The sequence below is a fragment of the Talpa europaea genome, assembly GCF_964194135.1.
Source record: "Talpa europaea genome assembly, chromosome: 6".
Classification (NCBI taxonomy): Eukaryota; Metazoa; Chordata; class Mammalia; order Eulipotyphla; family Talpidae; genus Talpa; species Talpa europaea.
Genome location: NC_140072.1, coordinates 84,883,537 through 84,902,316, shown reverse-complemented (window position 1 = coordinate 84,902,316; position 18,780 = coordinate 84,883,537). Strand labels below are relative to the sequence as shown.

The 18,780-nt window shown below is 35.4% G+C and overlaps 1 protein-coding gene across 2 annotated transcripts in view; it reads right to left on the bottom strand.

Annotated features, from left to right (window-relative positions):
* The window catches only part of POSTN (periostin), a gene marked incomplete at both ends in the record, with an annotated part of 32,883 nt that extends 27,717 nt beyond the window's left edge, over positions 1-5,166 (bottom strand). The window contains 2 exons of one of the 2 annotated variants that reach the window (XM_084235149.1): positions 3,605-3,703; positions 4,975-5,166. In XM_084235149.1, the coding sequence (XP_084091275.1) occupies positions 3,605-3,703; positions 4,975-5,093 (218 nt within the window). The remainder of the gene's footprint in view (positions 1-3,604; positions 3,704-4,974) is intronic. The other variant, XM_084235150.1, reaches the window with a different exon arrangement.
* Positions 5,167-18,780: the final 13,614 nt, after the last annotated feature.

Below are 18,780 nucleotides of genomic sequence, written 5' to 3'. Positions count from 1 at the left end.
GTAACTTGTAATTTAGTGATTAAAACATACAGGATTTAATTCAGGCAGTATTTTCTTTCTTGTTATCTAGTTGTGATAATTTTGCTCAAGAAATGTCAATGAAAAAAAGACTGACTATATTTAAGATAAATATTGTTAAATATAAAAATAATACACTCTCTCAGTATAATAAAATTTATAGTGAGAATAAATTTTTGAAAAGTCAAATTTTTAGTGATGTAAGAAATATTCTTATATCATTAAAGGTAAATAAGCTTTTAAATTTCAGCCAGGTCTATTAATTGGCTATCCATGTTTTTGATCTTTGATTCTTGTTTAGCTCTGTTCTAATTGTAAATTTTAAAAGCACAATGTAATGTTGCTTTGAATGTACATATATAGTAAAATATGAAAACATGGATGAGAAAAAATCTTGTCATGAAATATTGGCTTAACAATAGTCATAAGAGGACATGGACAAAGTAAGTGGGAAATGTCATTTCAATTGTTCTCTAATATAAAATAATTTTCCAAGAATAGTTGGTATTGAAAATGTATGCAAAGTATATGAGAACCTTATGCAAATCCTAATTTGAGATCAAAAACAATTTCATTTACAGATTCCCATATAAATAAATTTGAATATTTGGATACAAGAGATTATGAAGTGCTTATATCTTAACTTTGGCATGTACTGCAAATAATACAGAAATTAGATACATTATTTTTACATAATATGATAATAATACTGCAGTTACATGATAATGGTTAAACAGTGATAGAAGGTGAAGCTATTAATATAACAAAAAATACCATAATACCTATTGCTATAACCCAAGGACCAGCCTTAATGCAGGGAATTAATACACTACATAGAATAAAATTCCAAAACAGTCTATTGCAATTTTGGCTGACAGTTGAACAATACTTATCTTAGTTATCTTAGCTGATATTTTTAAATAGTTTTCTCAGGAGAACATTTATGCTACACAAAACTCAAAGTTCTGTACAGTCAGTAGAACCTGAAAGGAGTGAATAAGCCCATAAATAATAGTGTGAGAAATGTATTCTTCTTATCTAAAATCTCTTGGAAATGTTAACTGAAAATGTTACTGGCATTTTAAAAAGAAATGCTACAACATACATTATCACTAAACCAAACTAAAATATCTTAAACAGAACATTTTATAATTTTCACTAGACCTACCCCATTATTTCCACTAAATCCCCAAAGCAACCATTCAAAGCTAGAAGACAAGCACTTCTGTCAACTGATACATTAAGTCCACAAGATGTCTTTGGGAAGTTTTATAGTTGCATGTAGGTGGCAAATCAGGCTTTCTTCTTGTCAATATTATTGATTTCTTTTGTTATTTGAAATTTGTAACTTGCCTTTACACTTACTGCAGAGTATAGACATAAATGTGTTTATGAGAAGAAAGTTATTTATGTGAAAATAAGCCATTATAATTTAACAAAGATAACACTTATACTTCTTGGGTCTCCCTGGTGGTGCAAGGGTTAAGACGCAAACTATGAAGCTATCCACAGCCACTGCAGCATGAGTTCTATTCCCGGCTAGCCAGGGAGCAACCCACATGGCACAGCAGACCTCATCTGACTCACCTGCTGCTCCCCTCAGCAGTGTACTTCAGTCAATCTGCCTGTTCTGTTCCCCACTCTGTCTCTGGTGAATCCTCTTACCCCCCACACCTCTGGCCTGTACCCCAGCTCTTGTATGCATAAATAAATAAATCTAAAACAAAAAAACCCACTTATATTTCTAGTAAAAACCTGGTTTCAAAGCAGGATTTTTGTTTTTTTTAATGGAAAGCAAGAAAGAATCTTGGCATATGCTCTGTACAAGCCTTGGCATCTCTAACATATTTGGAAAGTTAAAGTAAGATTATGTCATACTTTGCTAGTCTCCAATAGAGAGACAATAAAGATTTCCACTAAATATGTCAGAGAGCGGGTCCTTTCTTAAGTAGTTCATGGACATTTCCAATATGCCCCACTGGTAGCCAAGAATATAAAGAACAAAAGAAGGAAAACCCAAAGCTTTGCAGTTCTCAACTAGTGCCAGTCTATAAAGTGGGCAAGATCACCGTAACCACTGAATTATGTTGTAATTATGCGAATAACTCACAAATCTAGGAATTGTCTTCAAACTAATAGGAAAAATGTTCAGGTCAAACAGTAACATCAACTGAAATCCTATTAAGTAAATGAGAAGGGAGAGGAAGCCAAGTTCTGTGGTGTCTTTGACATGGATGCTATGGAGAAGAAAGGTCCAGCTAAGGTTATATGCCTTGAGTACATGATTCTTATTTGGAATAAGATAATTCTGTTCATTTAAAATACACACATGGTCACAACTCCATTTCCTATTATCTATCTATCTATCTATCTATCTATCTATCTATCTTCATTTAAGTAGTTTAAATTTAGGGGCAATGGATATTATTAGAGTTACTTAACAATTTCACATTTTTTCATTCATTTTACCTTCAGTAATCTGTATGTATTAAATCCCTATCTCATAGGTCAAGAAAACTCTAAGAGGCTGTTACCATATGTATTATTTGTATTAATATTATTAGGAAAAAGTTGTTAATAGTCCCCCAATCCTTCCACCTATGTTGATAACTGGACCTTAATGATGATTGCTTTATCTTGTTCAATTTAGTTGACAAGGCATACTTCACTGAGGGTGGGGTCCAAATGAACAGGAAGCCTTTCCCATTGTTTTCTTGACTGTGATTGCACTGCTTAGCATTTTGGCTTAATGAACTGTTCTATCTGTGACTTGGCACTTTTCTTTGACAATAAAGAAATAGGATCACATGAATAATTCTCAACTTTTATATGCCTAGAATTGTGCTTTTTCCACCAATTTTCTTGATGAAATCATTTAATAAGCTTCTCTACTAAGTAATACAATATGTTTTCCAATGTTAACATGATTGGCAAAATATATAGCTAATGTAAAAAAACAGTAAATTTTTTGGCTATTGAGAAAGTAAAGATAGTGTCGGGCTTCCGTGATAGTCTTTGTGGAACCCTAGGGATCTGGCCATTTGGAATGGAATGACAGAATTAAATGAAGAGATGAAATGTCCTTTCCAATCTAAACTTTGAAGAAATAGTGAGGTCAACTGGTATACTTTCAATAATTGCCAAATGACTGTCGGCAAACATTTAATTTTTGCTCTCCATATCCTAATATTTCACTTCAACTTGTTCCTCTGGATCATTTTTCACATGAAATGAGTAAACAGAGGCAACAAGTTAATTAATTTGCCTAAGATAAAAGACAACCAAATCAGGAGTGAAATGACAGAATCAATCAATAGCTCATATTCCTTCTATGCCAAATTCCATTGTTATGTGCTTTGCCTCATTTGGGTCTCCATGACACACAGACTCGGGGATAATGACAGTTCCACTAGTGTAAAGAGAAATATGGGGAGACATTCTATATCTATGCATGTGATACATTCTTTTTTTCAAAGTTCAGAATTTGGGAGCATATTTTCAAGAATGGTTCATATGCCCAAGGAAAGGCATGGGTATCATGATGTTCTTTTTGGAAATGGCTCATTAAGAAAAAGGTGATACTTACGTTTTCTTTCCACAGATGGCACCTTGATACCAGTTCCTACAAGTGCTGAAGTATTTCTTTTTGGTGCCCAAAATCTGCTGAAGGGCACAGACATTTGGGCTGGAAGATGGATGGGAGGAAAGAGTTAATATCTTAATGATGACTGGCTTTCCATCTTTACAGATCAGTGGTTAAAAAAAATAGTTAATATGTAGATTTGGTTTTTAAAGATGTAATTCCGTTCTTGCACAAATATGATTCTTGACCCAATTCTACTGAATCATTGGAAAATCTAGTTTATGGGCAACATAGAGAGAGTTAGGGAAAGAAAACACATTCTTGAGAGTAAAAAGTCTGTGTTTCTCAGTCAAGCTAGTAGGAATATTCAGGTAGCATTAAGTTTAACATAATTTTATTTTAATGAATCTTATTATTTTTAATAGTAAATAACCCACTGACCTTTTTAAAACCAAACATATGTTCATTTTGAGTGTGGGGATGGCTTTTCTGCTCTCTGGAACAATGGGAAAGTAAAAAGCCAAAGAGACGAATTTTATTGTGTCCAAAGACACAATGCTTTGTAATTATCTAGATAATCACACAAGTTCTAAAATTAATTTAAATGATATGGCTGTACAAAGGAAACTTATTTCTTTGGATGGAAATAATAGATCAGAACATCTTCTGCCAGAATTTTAAGTGATTTTTTTCACTTTTTTAAGAGATGAAAGTCTTATTTGTACTGTGAGCAAGGGAGGTTTTGAGCTTTATGAAAATCCCCCTAAGACATAGGAAAAAGTGCCAAGATCCACTTAGAAAGAATTACAAATGGCTGGGTAAGTTTCTTAATTATGTTTGATAACTTTTAAAATGCTAAATGTAGTTGAATTCATTTTATTATATATTAATTGATTTTATAATTTTACAGAATGCTAAATTTAAGAGTCAAGTAATTCAGAAAACTAGTTGCAGTACCCCTTGCTTGGTTTTTATATGTAATTTAAATGAAAATTTTTTCTAACTTATTAAATATTTCAAAGTTGTTTAATAAGAGCCTCTAACCATAGATTCTTTAATTTTGAAAGTCTCTTTCCACATTTTTGGAAGGAAACAGAAGATAAGCTAAATCATAAAACAATGCCTGCTAAATATTGTTAATTGGATTAAAATCATAGAATGTTTCTTAAAAGCAGTTATATACAAGTTATTTTGACAGCAATTCTGAAGGTTTAAAATACACACATAAAACACAGACTACTCACATTGTCCTTTCTCTGAATACTTTGTTAGAAGTAGAAAAAATCCTGAGATATATAAAGAACTTTATGTACTTATACATATGACATACTAAGGGTGAAAATAAGGTTTGTAAAACCAAACCACTGACTTACCCCTGGTCCCGGCCCCTGATACGGCTATGAGCCAAGATCTTGTCATAATGACCATTGGCATTTGCAGGGTTAACAACAACCAGCAAGAGTAGAGAAAATATTGTTAAGAAAGGAATCATCTTTGGTCTCTGTTGCAGTTAGTCACGAAGAGATCTGGCAGTAGGCTTTGGAGAGCTCAGAGTTTATATACATGTCAGAGTTGTGGGAGGGAGCACTAACTACATCAACTTGGGAAACTGAACTCTTTCCAGAAAACATCAGTAACTTTAAGTTGCCAGCTAAGATCTGCTTTTGTTGGTTATGTTTACTGAACACATTGAGATGCTTTTACTTCTTCTTAGGAAGAAGATATTTATTTTTATGTCATTTATATTTCTTGATGTTTAATAGATGACTCACTACATGTTCATAGTTCAGTTTTATTCTTTTGTAATTTCAAAGTATTTATGAAAATGATTCTGTTTGAGTTTTAGAGAATCTGCAATCTGTCTTTTCAGAGTGTATGTTGCTCCTCAATAAGATCCTTATTTGATGTTATCATACCTTGTCACATTCAATTCACATCAGAACTAAAAGTTACTCTTTTCATAAGGAAACAGAGGTAGATGCAAGTTTGATAATTACAAGGGAGTACTGTTTTTTGATTAAAACATGTTCAATTGATTTAAAATTGGCACAAAATATGTAAGACTTCTGACTTGCTGGCAAATCATGCAGGAGAGATCAGATTTTTCCTAAACTGGAGGAGACATCTCCCATTTTACGTTTTTAAATTTCAAGAACTAGCTAGAGTTAACATAAATCTACTTCTGGCAAGATTCCCTAACATTTGAAATGAAGCAGGCAAGGAAAATATTTGTATTTTATTACTTTTTCATTACATACTTCATGTAATGTTGAACTTCTCCAGTCAGCACATCTACTGATAACCACTGAACAAAAGCAGCCCCTACTGGAAACAAGTATTACTAATCTCACTGTAATAGAATAACCAAATGCGTATTGAAAAACAGAGAAAATACCAGAATCCTTCTCTGTGTGATTTTATCAAGAGTATCTGAAGTCTTCATGCAATACTATGATTCCTAGGCAAGTAAACATGCATTTTCACCACTCCCTATGTGTGTTAAATGTTCAGACCTTTGTATAAAAGAAATCTGAATGTTAGAAGTCAAGAATAAACAATAGGGCCTCCCCGGTGGCACAGCGGTTGAGCGCTGGGTTGTGAAGCTGCCCAAAGCCTCCACGGCGCCGGTTCAATCCCTTGCTGCTCCCCGGCCACGGGAGGAGGGTCTCGCATGGCGCGCAGACCTCTCCTGCCGCCCGCTGCTCCCCTCAGCAGTGTACTTCACCAGTCTGCCTGTTCTGCTCTCCGCTCTGGCTCTGGTGAATTCTCTCACCCTCCACGCTTCTGACTGTACCCAGTGCTTGTATAAATAAATATATCTTTAAAAATAAAAAAAGAAATTGCTGGTATATTAAAAAAAAGAATAAACAATAACTTCCAAGAGTCTCCTTTAATACACAAGTTATGCATTGTGTAATGTCAAAGCACATTACCAATACATCTTGTTACAGGTGTTCCTTCTATAATGTCTATCAGTGTGTTTCCCCATCAGCAGTGCAGAGTAATTTTATGTGGCTTCTCCATGTTGTCCAATTGGAAGGTCTTTTAGGGGGAGGGTGGACTGAGCCAGAGAAGATTCCAAGTAGCAGAAGAATTATATTAAGCTTATTATATGATATTACCTTGGGGCACTAAAATAATTCTACAACTTGTTGCTCATTTCTTAAGAAAGCACACAATGGAATGATGTATTTTGAAATATGTTTCAGAAGGCTCTTCTCAATTTGAAAGTGTTGGTATTAAAGCATAGAAAATGTAAAAGCAATATGAAAGGAGAACTGGAGAGAAGATGGCATAAAAAGTAAATTCTTTTTCTAGTCCCTATCAAAAGAAAAGAATAGTTCTATTATTTATATTTCTCTGAAAGGAATTATTCTAACCTCATCTGTGTCTCTGGTTTGCTTTATATAATAGGTTTCTATTACTTTTATGTTGTACAATTGCTTATTGAGTAGGGTGAAAGAAACTTTTTTAATGAAAATAAATTCTACTTAATATCAATAAATTAGTTGTTAGAAAACTATTGATCAATGACACAGTTACATAAAATATTCAGTTCTAGACTGGTCAGACAGTATAATGTATAACAGATTACTGATTTTCCAATCATAACAATGGGATTTTGGGTTATAGAAAAATATTTGTATTTTAATACTTTTCAATCAAAAAGTATCTTACAGCTATCTCTCTGAGATCACCACTGTAAATAGTGACTCATTACTGGTATTACTCACTACTATTAATGCAGCCCTTTTCATCTTGGACAACTCTAACTCTTAATGTGCTTTTCTGTAATGAAGCAGAAATCTGCTCAAATCCAATGACATTTGATTGGAAAGGAAGGAATGAGGTACATAGAATGAAAGAGGGAGATTTGGTTAGTATGTATCCAGAATAAAAGAGCCCTTTAAATAAAGTCCAAAATGATAACAGATAAATTTGATAATGAATATAGGGGTAGAGACAGAATCAATCATTCCTTGCTTTCTTAAGATTGTCTTAATAAGTTGAAAATACATTAATCATTTGCAAGAACAAATTTGACCTACTTGTTTGTGACCCTGGCTTTTTCCACTGGAGTCAATGGCTTCCATTCATCCTGATTCCTTCAGTGGCCTAAATGGACAAATAATTGCCTGAGATGAATAGTGAGAATAGAAATGTACTGATATTTCAAAAATTGACTACCTTTTGACTGGAGATTATGATTTACTTTTTGTAAAAAGCATGATAGATGCTATACTATAAAAAGCAGGTTCTTAAATCTTTCTTTTCAGACTTTCAAATAATAGCCTTAGTATCATATTTAGAACTTGTATACAAGTCCCACAGAAATTAACAAATGCTAGTCCTTAACAAATATTTACACTTTGGATGAGCAGTGCCATCAAAGAAGATTTTGAAAATGAGGACCAGATCGTACACATCTGGAGATCGGAGAACATTCCATGAGAAGGAAACTTTCGGGAAAATATAAAAACATTATAGCACTACAACTTGAAAAGCTGAACCCAGCCCAAAAGTATAATATTATATGATAATATATAGTAGGAGAAATTCCAAGCAACTGTGGTAGCCAGAATCCTGGCTTTCAGGAGGCTAATCATTAAACCCTGATCTGTAACTGGCAGTTTGGAATAGGGTGAAGGAAAAAAAGCAGTGCCAGAGAATGGAAGAAAAGATTGTCTAAGCTATAGAAAAAAGATTGAAAAATCCTTAGAAGGACACAATTTCTACTTTCAGAGAAGTAGTCAAATCTCCCCCTCTTGTGTGCGTGCGCTCTCTCTTTTTCTCTCTGTGTCTCTGTCCCTCTCTCAACACTATACCCTTATTCTTCTGCCTTATGAAACAAACCTGCCTCAGGGTTTGCTGCGTAATTTTCTTAGCAGTTTGGAGGCAGATTGAAATGTTGGTAATTAAATCTTACGTTCAGGGTTACAAGATCTGACCCGGAAATCTTAGTCATTAACGAAAAAAAAAAAAAAAAGGTTTATTATGTAAAGAAAAATGTCTGAAAGACTGAGACATTTGTTTCCAGCTATCAGATGCTAATTTACTGGCAGTTTTGGAATTATCTGGTAGATTTTAGTAGCAAAGCTTATGACTGTAAAGTCATTGTAATATAAGAGCAGGCTGTCACCGACCTTAAACATGCCCTCACCCTTAAGGTTAGGACAAAGTCTATGGATTCAACAAACCTGTATACTCAAACCAAAAGCAGATTTTTAAAACCAGAATGGTTTTGAATGGCCTAGAGGAATTTATCCCAAGTTATTTCAAACCATATTCTTTTAAATACATGGTCTGTAGGTGGTTACCATTTCTTGAATTTCACTTTTCTTTCTTACTGGCTTATTTGCAAGCTACAGGTAATAGATATTGTAAAATACTATAAGGTCCTGAAGTTAATGCCACACATTCTTGGGGGCAGCACTCCTCAGGTTCAAGTACTTTGGGGAGAGAGGGTTTCAATCTTTCTCAGTACCTGGGTTTGTAGTCTTGTAAATTAAAGTTCTGGCAAAGATGCTGTGATCTTCATTTTCCTTCAGTGAGGGAAATTTTTTCTTCATACTATTAGATTATGCTGAACTCAGTCAACAGAAGAAATCCAAATTAATCAAAAAATAAATGTTGTGATTTTTTTCCTCTTTAAAATATTCATATAACTAAAATAAAGTTAATCGATGGCCAACTTAAAGAAGTCACAGAGACTCAGTACTTGTGGGCAACACATTATAAAGCCTACAAGAATTGGAACTCCCTGAGCCATCTTTCTCATATATTTCCAGTGGGTTTCATTTACTTGCTTCCATGGGTCTTTTGGGTATGCTCTGGCCTAACATATCTAAAATAATGAAATCATATTCAGAGAAAGAGATGACAACTAACTTCAGCCCAAAATAAACATAAAAGGGTGTCTCTTTAATGTCAATTCAGTTAAAAGCAGTACAGAAGGCTTTCTGTGATAAATGTGAATGTCATTTTTCTTCATAAGTTTAGATTTTCATTTCCTATAAAAATCTATCAAGTGACAGATTTTACTCTCATACTAAGTAGTCAGTGGATATAGTTGTCCCTAGTTGAACTAGATTCTTTGAAAACTAAAACTGGGTGCTTATTAGAAGCAACTCATATTAGAAATATTTACTTGTATTTCTCTGGAGACATCTAGTGGAGAAAGTGCAGTATACATTGTTTTCAGAAGCACACACACATACCAGCTATTATATTTTGATGAAATAATAATTAATACAAAGTAAACATGAAAATCTTAAAAATTTTACGCACATTTCAAAATGTCAAAATTATGAGAAATAGGATCGCGTATATATTATCTCTTATTGAGGCAACATTGGTTTACAGCACTGAATATGATTTAAGGACCTGACTTCAACCTCTTCAAATGTGTGTTACCACACCACACTCATCCCCAAAGCAAAGATGGCTCAGGTTGACAATAAATAATGTCCAAATCCACAGCCTTGTTTTTCTATGAGTGTGACTGTAAAATGAATTGCTTCATTTTTTAATGAGGTTTATTTTTATGTTCTATACTGACATAGAATAGTGCTAATAAGAATGAAATAGTGAAATGAGAAATCAGAAGTTTCTACTTCAAACTAATAATAATATTATTATTCCATAATAATTGGAAATAATCATTTTCACAGTTTGATTGTCACTCATAGCTTCCCCCTCACTTTTATTCAGTCCTTATTTCTCACCTTTGGTGTGCTTGATACTATTAACATTGTGCTTTTCATTTATTATTTGAATCTAGACTACTATGTTTTGGAGAAATGACCTTACTCATCATTTGTCTTTCACTCACAAAAAAAAACTTTAAATATTCTTTCAGATCAAACTGTATGAAGAAGAGATAGATAATTGCTGCAATTAAAAGAACTCTCACAATACTAAAATTCCTTACAATACTAAAATTTCAACATCCCACCTGGCACGTTTTGTCTACTCAAGGAATGGCTTAAATTATGATAACTCCTTAATTCATAATCATCAATTTATCACACTTTGAACCCTTTCTCTCTGAAACAAAAATTGTTTAACCTGATGTTTAGACCTCACTTCTGTTGCCCATGTTAGCATTTTCCTCAAATTCTCTTCATCCTCTATGTCAGCATTTGTGATACACAGTCTATATTTCTCTCCACAAGTGAAAAGTTTCCTGTGTTTCTTTCCAGGAAAAATGTCAACCAAATGTGGGTTACTTTTCATTTTCTTAATCATAAGTTTTTCTCGAAGATGTTGACTATATTCTGCTCTCAAACAAATGACCCTTTTCCAGCTCTCCAGATAATGATCTTATATGATTAATTTCTAGTTGCAGAGATGCAGTATGTTACTGTTAGAGATTCCTTCTTCTTCCTTTCTCCATATATCATAAGAATTCCTGCTTTCTTAGCTCAAATTTTCCTTCTCTAAGACGTGTACATCTGATGAGGGTTTTTATTTACTTCAATATTTTTACATGCAAACCCGTCTTAGGGTACCGTGTTAGCACTGTGGAGAACGTAAGTAGAAAGCCCTTATATTATTTTTATATTAAAAAATTTGCAACAGTTTTTATATTTTTATTCTTATTCTTAGAGATGCCCACACTTGTAGAAAAGGTGACATTAGAAGCATCACAGGCCCTCAGGCCTTGTCTTTATGTGTGGCCTGCATGGTGGTATACACAGTTTCCTAGTGTATAATGAACAAGAAAGGTGACCTTGCTAGAAAAAGTTCTGGGGAGAAAAATTATTCAGTGGACATAGAAACTAATTCTATGCTTCTTATTCAGAAAAAGAAAGGTTATGGTAGTTATGGAAGCTGTGGCCTTTAAATGGGAAGAGAAACTTTGATGCTCTAACTCAGCTTTTAGATTTCATAGAAACAATTCCATATAGTTGACATTTTTGCCTTTAGCAAATCATTTTCAGTTTAAGTAAACAATTAAGTATACAGACATTGGTTTAAATAATAACAATAACATATTCATTATAATATATACTCAAGTAATAAGCAATGTTTGAAATTCACACACAAAATAAAATGTAGCAGGAAAATCATTATTTTGGGTGAGGCTTGATATTGCTGGGTTTATAATAAGGAACTTATTCTAAAACCATAGAAGTAGTAAATGAATTATTTCATCCTGAGAGAATATTTTGGAAACTTCAATTTTGAAACAGATTGTCAATTTTAAAGTTTTATTTGAATAGCTATCAGCACATAATTTTTACCACACGGCAGCTTTTTCTCTGTTTTTCCCTTTCTACCCTATTCTTACAAAGGTAATGGTTAGTGACCCAATAAGAAGAATAAACAAATCATTTATCCAGGTTTTCCTACATTGTGGATATTTCTGTTTTGATACAGGCCCATCTGAAGGGAGGGAGCTCAGCTGATTTCTCTGGGTGGTCTAGTTATCTGGCCTAATACATAACTCCAAACTAGTGGCACAAAATAACAACCACTTGTGGTTTCTATGAATGTCAAGGATTCCAGTGTTGTACAGTGGGATTTGCCTATATACCTTCCTGTCACTTCTTGTCTGTGATGGCATCTGAGGAGATCAGAGTGACTGGTGTCATTCCATTGACTGCCTACTGCCCTGGAACACCTCAGACTGGACAAGCTTTCTAAGGTGGTGTCTTCTCTTACATGTCTGGCACATTGGCAAGAATGACTGGAAGAATAGCAAAGTTGAAACTATCAGTAAGACTAGGCCCATGTGTCCTCTCTAGTATGGCAACCTCAGAGTAATCGGAATTTATATGTGATAGCTCAGTAATCTACAAGCAGAATATGCATGGTATTTTGAGAGTTGGCTTCAGAGCCCACATGCTCATCCTCTGTCAAATATGCAAAGACAGACGTTGTGATAAGTCAGTCCAAATATAAGAACACATAGATTCCACTTAAAAAATCAAGATATTTGTGGCCATGGATGAATGGCATAATAGCCCTGCAATTCCTAATAGACCAAAAATAAACCAGTGGTTAAATGAAATAATGTATATAAAATTATTATAATCTAATAGTTACTAATTTTATTTTATTTTTAGCAAATCATTAGAAAATCACCATACTGATAACACTTCATCTTTCTATGTTTCTGAATCACCTTTCTTCTAGGAATTTTAGAGGTTAGATTAACTGGAGCATAAAACATTTATCTACCCAGGCAGAGCAAATCAGAATATAGAATTCTAAACTGGAAGACTTTAAAATTGGAAGATCATATTGCAGATTTAGATGTCTGACCTCTAGTGGCTGCAACTAATTTTTACAACTATAGATTGGTATGCATTTTGAGAGATTCTTTTTCACAAAGTATTTGTTGATGATGGAAGCTATCACAAATGGCTGATTTTTTTCAACTTAGTTTTTTAATTATCATTGATAGCAAATATACAAGTTGATTTTTATATTAAGCTTGTATTATGCAATCTTGGATAGTTTCTGTATATCTTATTGCTGTTAGTTTCTACTTAATTTTGTTATGGTCATCGGACATACTATGTGTAATTTTAACCCTTTGATATTAATATGATATTTTATATTCATCATGTGGGCTATCTTGGTAAATTTTTCATACTCATGAGCAAATAACATATGTTCCACTTTTGTTGGATAAAATGGCTTATAATGTCAATGAAATCAAATTGGTGGAGAGTATTGTTTAATTCTTCAGTGTTCTTATCAATTATTTGAGTATTTATTTTTAAATCAATTCTTGAGAGAGGAATGTTGAAAACTTTTCTTATCAGTCTCTCCAGAGGCAGGTATGATTATAAAAATCCTTAACTTACTTGAATGTCAAGGGAGCTGACACATACCATCGTCAATAAATTAGAATAAGGTTTACTCAGTACTCATAACAAGTGGGGCATTCCCAGTAGAACAGGGTTTCACCAATGTGATGAGAAGATGAACAAATATCGTGGGTAATGGTATGGATTTTATTATGTTTAGAAGATGGGGTCAAAGTCTTGGGTTGTTCCCCTAGACACTGCTTTATCTGAAATACCCAAAAGGCAAGGAAGAGAGCACCACTTAAGGTATTTCCTATCAGGTCAAAGAGGTTACCCTGCTAGGGGCAGGGGAGCAGCTAAACATCTTCTTCATTGAAAAATGTGGTTACGTTCTAGTTCATTTCTTTCCATTTTTGTTTCATGTCTTTTAAAGCTCTGGTATCAGTTACTTGTAAGTTAAGGATTTTTATGTCTTCTTTGTGAATTGTCTCTTTGATGATTGTGAATTGTAAATCTCTATCTCTGATAATTCTCTTGTAAAGATGCTCAATATTGCTCATCATCAGGGAAATGCAAATTACAACCAAATAAGACATCATCTCACCTGTGATACATGATCACCTAACTTAAAAATCTGATAAGTTCAGAATTAAAAATACTTTTAAAAATTTTTCTTTTAGCATCATTTGATGCTCTTGATTTCTAGTCTTCTAAAGTATTAGTTAAATTGTAATAGCTTTCCATTAATATTAATGTTGTTAAAACCAAAATTAATTATTTGTTTTCCTTGCAATTTTTTTAAAAGTGCTGTCATTTGTTCAGACATAACTCACCTAATTCCTTTGAATTTTTTTTTGATAGAATAAATGCAGGATGGAGTAGATAAAATTATTTTTATTAAAGTTTAGTCACAAAAATTCTAAAGTTTGGTTTTTAACTTCTGCATAAAGCTTTTTTATTTAAACTTTTACAAATGTGAGTGTTTTAGACTTAAAACATTGGGAAAAATATTTTGACTATCCTCCAGATAATTTAGGCTATAAAAATATTATTATTGAAATGTCTAGATGTGTGCTTGTTGGGTCTAATTACACATTAGAATTACCTGAAGAACTTTTGAAAATACAGGTAGCCAGAAAAACAATTTATAGGGAAAAAATAATAAATCAGTACTTCCCCAAAGCAACAATGAGCATCCAGGATTGAGAGCCACAGTTGCAGGTAATTCTGTCACAAAGTGAATTAGTTGGATTGAGTTGTTGCTTTTCAGTTATTCAATCAAATGCTTTCAGTTTCTAATTATTTTAGCTTTTAAAAAATAATCTCAAGCAGAAATAAAAAAAATTAGAAACTGAATCTTAAATTTGTACTTTTTGAAATTAGTTCAAAATAAAGCATTTAGGTGTAATTGCTGATTTTTAAGATTGCTTTTGATTAAACTTGTTATGTGACTTCACACAGCTGAAAGGTGTGAAGGTGAAATGGTGTTTGAGGTTATCCTCTAGACTGGTAGAGACTAAAGCCATCAAATCTAAAACAGAAAAGAGGGAAAGGCAGATTAAGAAAATTCCTGCTGGTTATGTTTTCAGAGACCAGCAGAGACACTATTTCCTTCTTTCCAAATATTTCATCCTGCTAACATCCCCCTCTTTTTGAAGCAATCTGAAATTCTAATTACAAAAGCTTAAGAAAATATTGTGAAGATAGTATACCTTTGATGAGAAGTTAGAGTGTGACTTGAATTTGTTATCAGATGTTTATTTTTTAAGGTAAAAATGAGTTTCCCTGTTTGAGATCAGATTCTGATAAGGAAAAACTCAGAGTAAACACGAAATTGATACTGAAACCAGGCCCTGCAGCACAAGCTGCTGAGCAAGACTGATTCTTTTCTGTCTGGCCCCAGAAGCTGCTTTCAGGCAGTGGAAGTGATAGTGGAACATGGGCATTTTACCACTCTCCACCAGTGGCTCAACTAGGGCTCAGGCTGCAGGCAAAGGTCAGTAGTGATGGCAGATGGATCCTCTATTACACCACCCCAGGGCACGCTGCCCCTGGTTTGAGGCTGCAGGAAGGAGCATGGGGCCCCACAAAGCCAGCTCCAATGTTGTGGCTCCCTCCAGCTCATGGATTTGGTGTATGGAACATAGAATGGACCAATCAAGTGCAAGTTCTTAGCTGATTGGTGCTATAGGCTATAAGTTATAACCTATAGCACCAATCAGCCATGTAGGACTGAAAATGGTCCAATCAGACTTGTTGGTGGAGGACTCTGAAAGAGGATATAAGGCAGGGTAGGCACCAGCTTGGGACTCTCTGGACACTTGGGCTCTCAGACATTGTGCTTGAAAAGGACTCTGTACCTATTCTCTGAAGAACTCCAAAGGAAGAAGAGGGGCACCTGCCTCCAGTCGGCCTCTGACATTGCCTGAAAGGAGCACCAAACGCCTGGGCCTGGCGTCTCAAAGACTGTTTGTTGTGGGTATGAGCCAACAAATGTTGGCTGTTAATGCTGGTTTTTCTGACACCGCAGCCTCCTAGTGATCTGTGGTGATGGGCACTATTGGCCAGTGCTGCCTGGCACTGTTGGTGGGTGTAGGGTAAGGTAAAAAATATCAGGCTTTTCTGCCCTCCCACCATTAGGACAGATGCCAGTACCCTGTGGTCCCAAATGCATGCCTGATGGCGGGAACCTGGAATAGGGTGTGGGCATATATAGATGGGATTCACCTGGGCTAAGACTGGGCTTTTTTTTTTTTTTTTTAAAGATTTATTTATTTTTACACAAGAACCAGGGTACAGGTCAGATGCGCGGGAGGGTGAAAGGATTCACCAGAGACAGAGCTGGGAACAGAACAGGCCGACTGACGAAATACACTGCCTAGGAGGAGAGCAGCGGGCATGACAGGAGAGGTCTGCCGCACCATGTGGGACCCTTGCCGGCCCGGGGATCAAACTTGCGCTGTAGAGACTGCGAACAACTTCATAGCACGGTACTCAACCGCCTGCACCACCAGAGGAGGCCCCTAAGACTGGGCTTTTAAGGGTGGCATCACGGGGATGCCAGCAGAAGAGAAGCAGGACCACGAGAGCAGCAGAGATCACCAGAGAGCCGAGAAAGAGTAAAGACTTGCTGGGGGCTGGGAGGACTGCCAGCCTCCCGGCCCCCCAGCACCCCTGCCTGCCGTGTGCCAGGTAAATCTAAATAAAAAACCTGAAAAGCCACTGAGGGCTCCAGGACTCAGTCCTCCTTTACCCCGTCTGCTTGGGTCATAAAGAACCTGCTCCATGTCCTTCCTGCTCCTACAGTGGGTGACCAGTACTCTGTGTTCGGGTCACCCCTGAGAGCTGTGAACTGCTCCCAATACCGTTACCTCCATTGCTCTGTGATCCAGTGTCTGGTGCTCCCCTTCCTGACCTTCAGTTGTTGCTGTGCTGCTGTGGCATTATATCAGTGGCCCCACCTGTGAGTGCCTTCAGCTGAGATGAGTTGCTGGAGACTGCTGCCTGTTAGCTTCCACAAGTTCCACATCCTTGTGGGTGGGATGGTGCCATCTTGAATGAGCAACCTTTTGTTTGGGACTTCTGGACACTGTGGACATTAACTGAGGCAAGAAAGCTGGCCACTTGTGGCCTTAGAAACTCTTTGTTTTCCCTGTTTGTTCAACAGATTCCACTGTTATTCTCTGCACCTGAGTAGTCTTGCAATTGTGTGTGCAGGTGAAAACCTACAGACCTCTGTTGGGCACTGTCCTTTTGAGGCTGTAGCCCCTCTATAGCATCACGCTCACCTCTTCCCCCCAGCACTGTTTCAAAACTATATCCCTTAGCAAACTTTTTCTCTTCAATCTTTTCTTTCATTCCTCTGTATACAAAGGTATTGGATCATTTTTTCATAGGAACTTCTATATTACTGATGAAGTTCAAAGTGAGATTAGAATATTAAAGGTAAAAAGACTGAGTAAATAAATTAAAACTTAAGGGCTGGGGGCAAAGAGAGAGACAGTGTTATATATTTTAAAAAGACTGCTACTGGGAAGTCTAATGAGCTGAGCCTTTGATTATCATCATCAGCTGTGAGATAATTAGGAAAATCTCAATATCCCTATGCACCAATCTCAGTCTGAAAAATCAGCTAATATCTGTCTTTTTGACCACTCAAAGATATTTTATTTTTTTTTTTATAAATTTTATTTTTATATTCCCCCATACAATTGCAAATGCCCCATTCTGACCCCAATCCCGCCCCTCCTGGCCCCTACCCCCCAAAAAGTATCTCTGGTTCATAGTTTTTTGTTGATTTTGATTTTCACTTTCTTATAGTTATTCATTTTCCTGGTCCCTTATTTAAGTTTTCTAGATTCCTGCTATGAGTGAGACCATCCAGTATTTTTCTTTTTCTTTCTGGCTTATTTCGCTGAGCATGATCCCTTCCAGCGCCATCCATGTTGCTGCAAATTGCATGTGTTTATCTTTTCTGAATGCTGAGTAATATTCCATGGTATATATGTACCACATCTTCTTGATCCAGTCATCTATTTTTGGGCATTTGGGCTGTTTCCAAAGCTTAGCTATTGTAAATAGTGCTGCTATAAACATAGGGGTGCAGGTGTTCTCAAAGATATTTTAAAGGCTCGTTTTAAAGTAGGAAGGAGTTTTAAAGTGGAAGAAATTTCATTCCTTGAAATTGACAGACATGACCATCACTCTCAAAGTTGTCAACTCTGTGTTCATGTCAAGTGAAACCCTAAGCAATCCTATTGTTCAGCTTTGACGGGCAGGATGATTGACCTGAAAAAAACACTTGTGCAATAGCAACAAAAATAACAATGAAGATACCTAGAGTTATTTTTTTTTAAATAGAGTTGACTGTAAAAGTCCTATTCAAACTGTAGAGCAGTTATAGGGTTTTAAGTTATAGAGTTAAGACACCTGGGGTGGGGGAAAGATGTATCAGTACTTACTCAACAATTCAGACAATCAACTCTGGGGAGAGCCCACCTGTAGTGGGGAAAGGTGAGCTAACTGGACAAAAGATAAGGTACTTGCTGAATATTTTTTACTGTGCAGGTTTCCCGCTGAGCTCACAGTGATGCTGAGATACTAAACTGAAATGTCTTCAAAATGGAGCATAATCCAAATCAAAATGGAAAAATGTGTATACATACACACAAACATATAGGAATGTTGCTCAAATGTATCAGAAAGACATAAAATAACTTTCCACATTTATTTGGAAACAAATGTAAATTTAGTTTTAAAATTCCTTTTAAATAGTTGGTTTAGAAAGATGAAAGATATTTTGGTTTTGGTGTTTGATTTTTAATTTTTTGTTTTTGACTCCCAAGAAATGTAGACAGTTGCCACTGACTTTAAAATATGGACTACGGCTTCTTTGCTGCTGGTATGAACTGAAAAAGC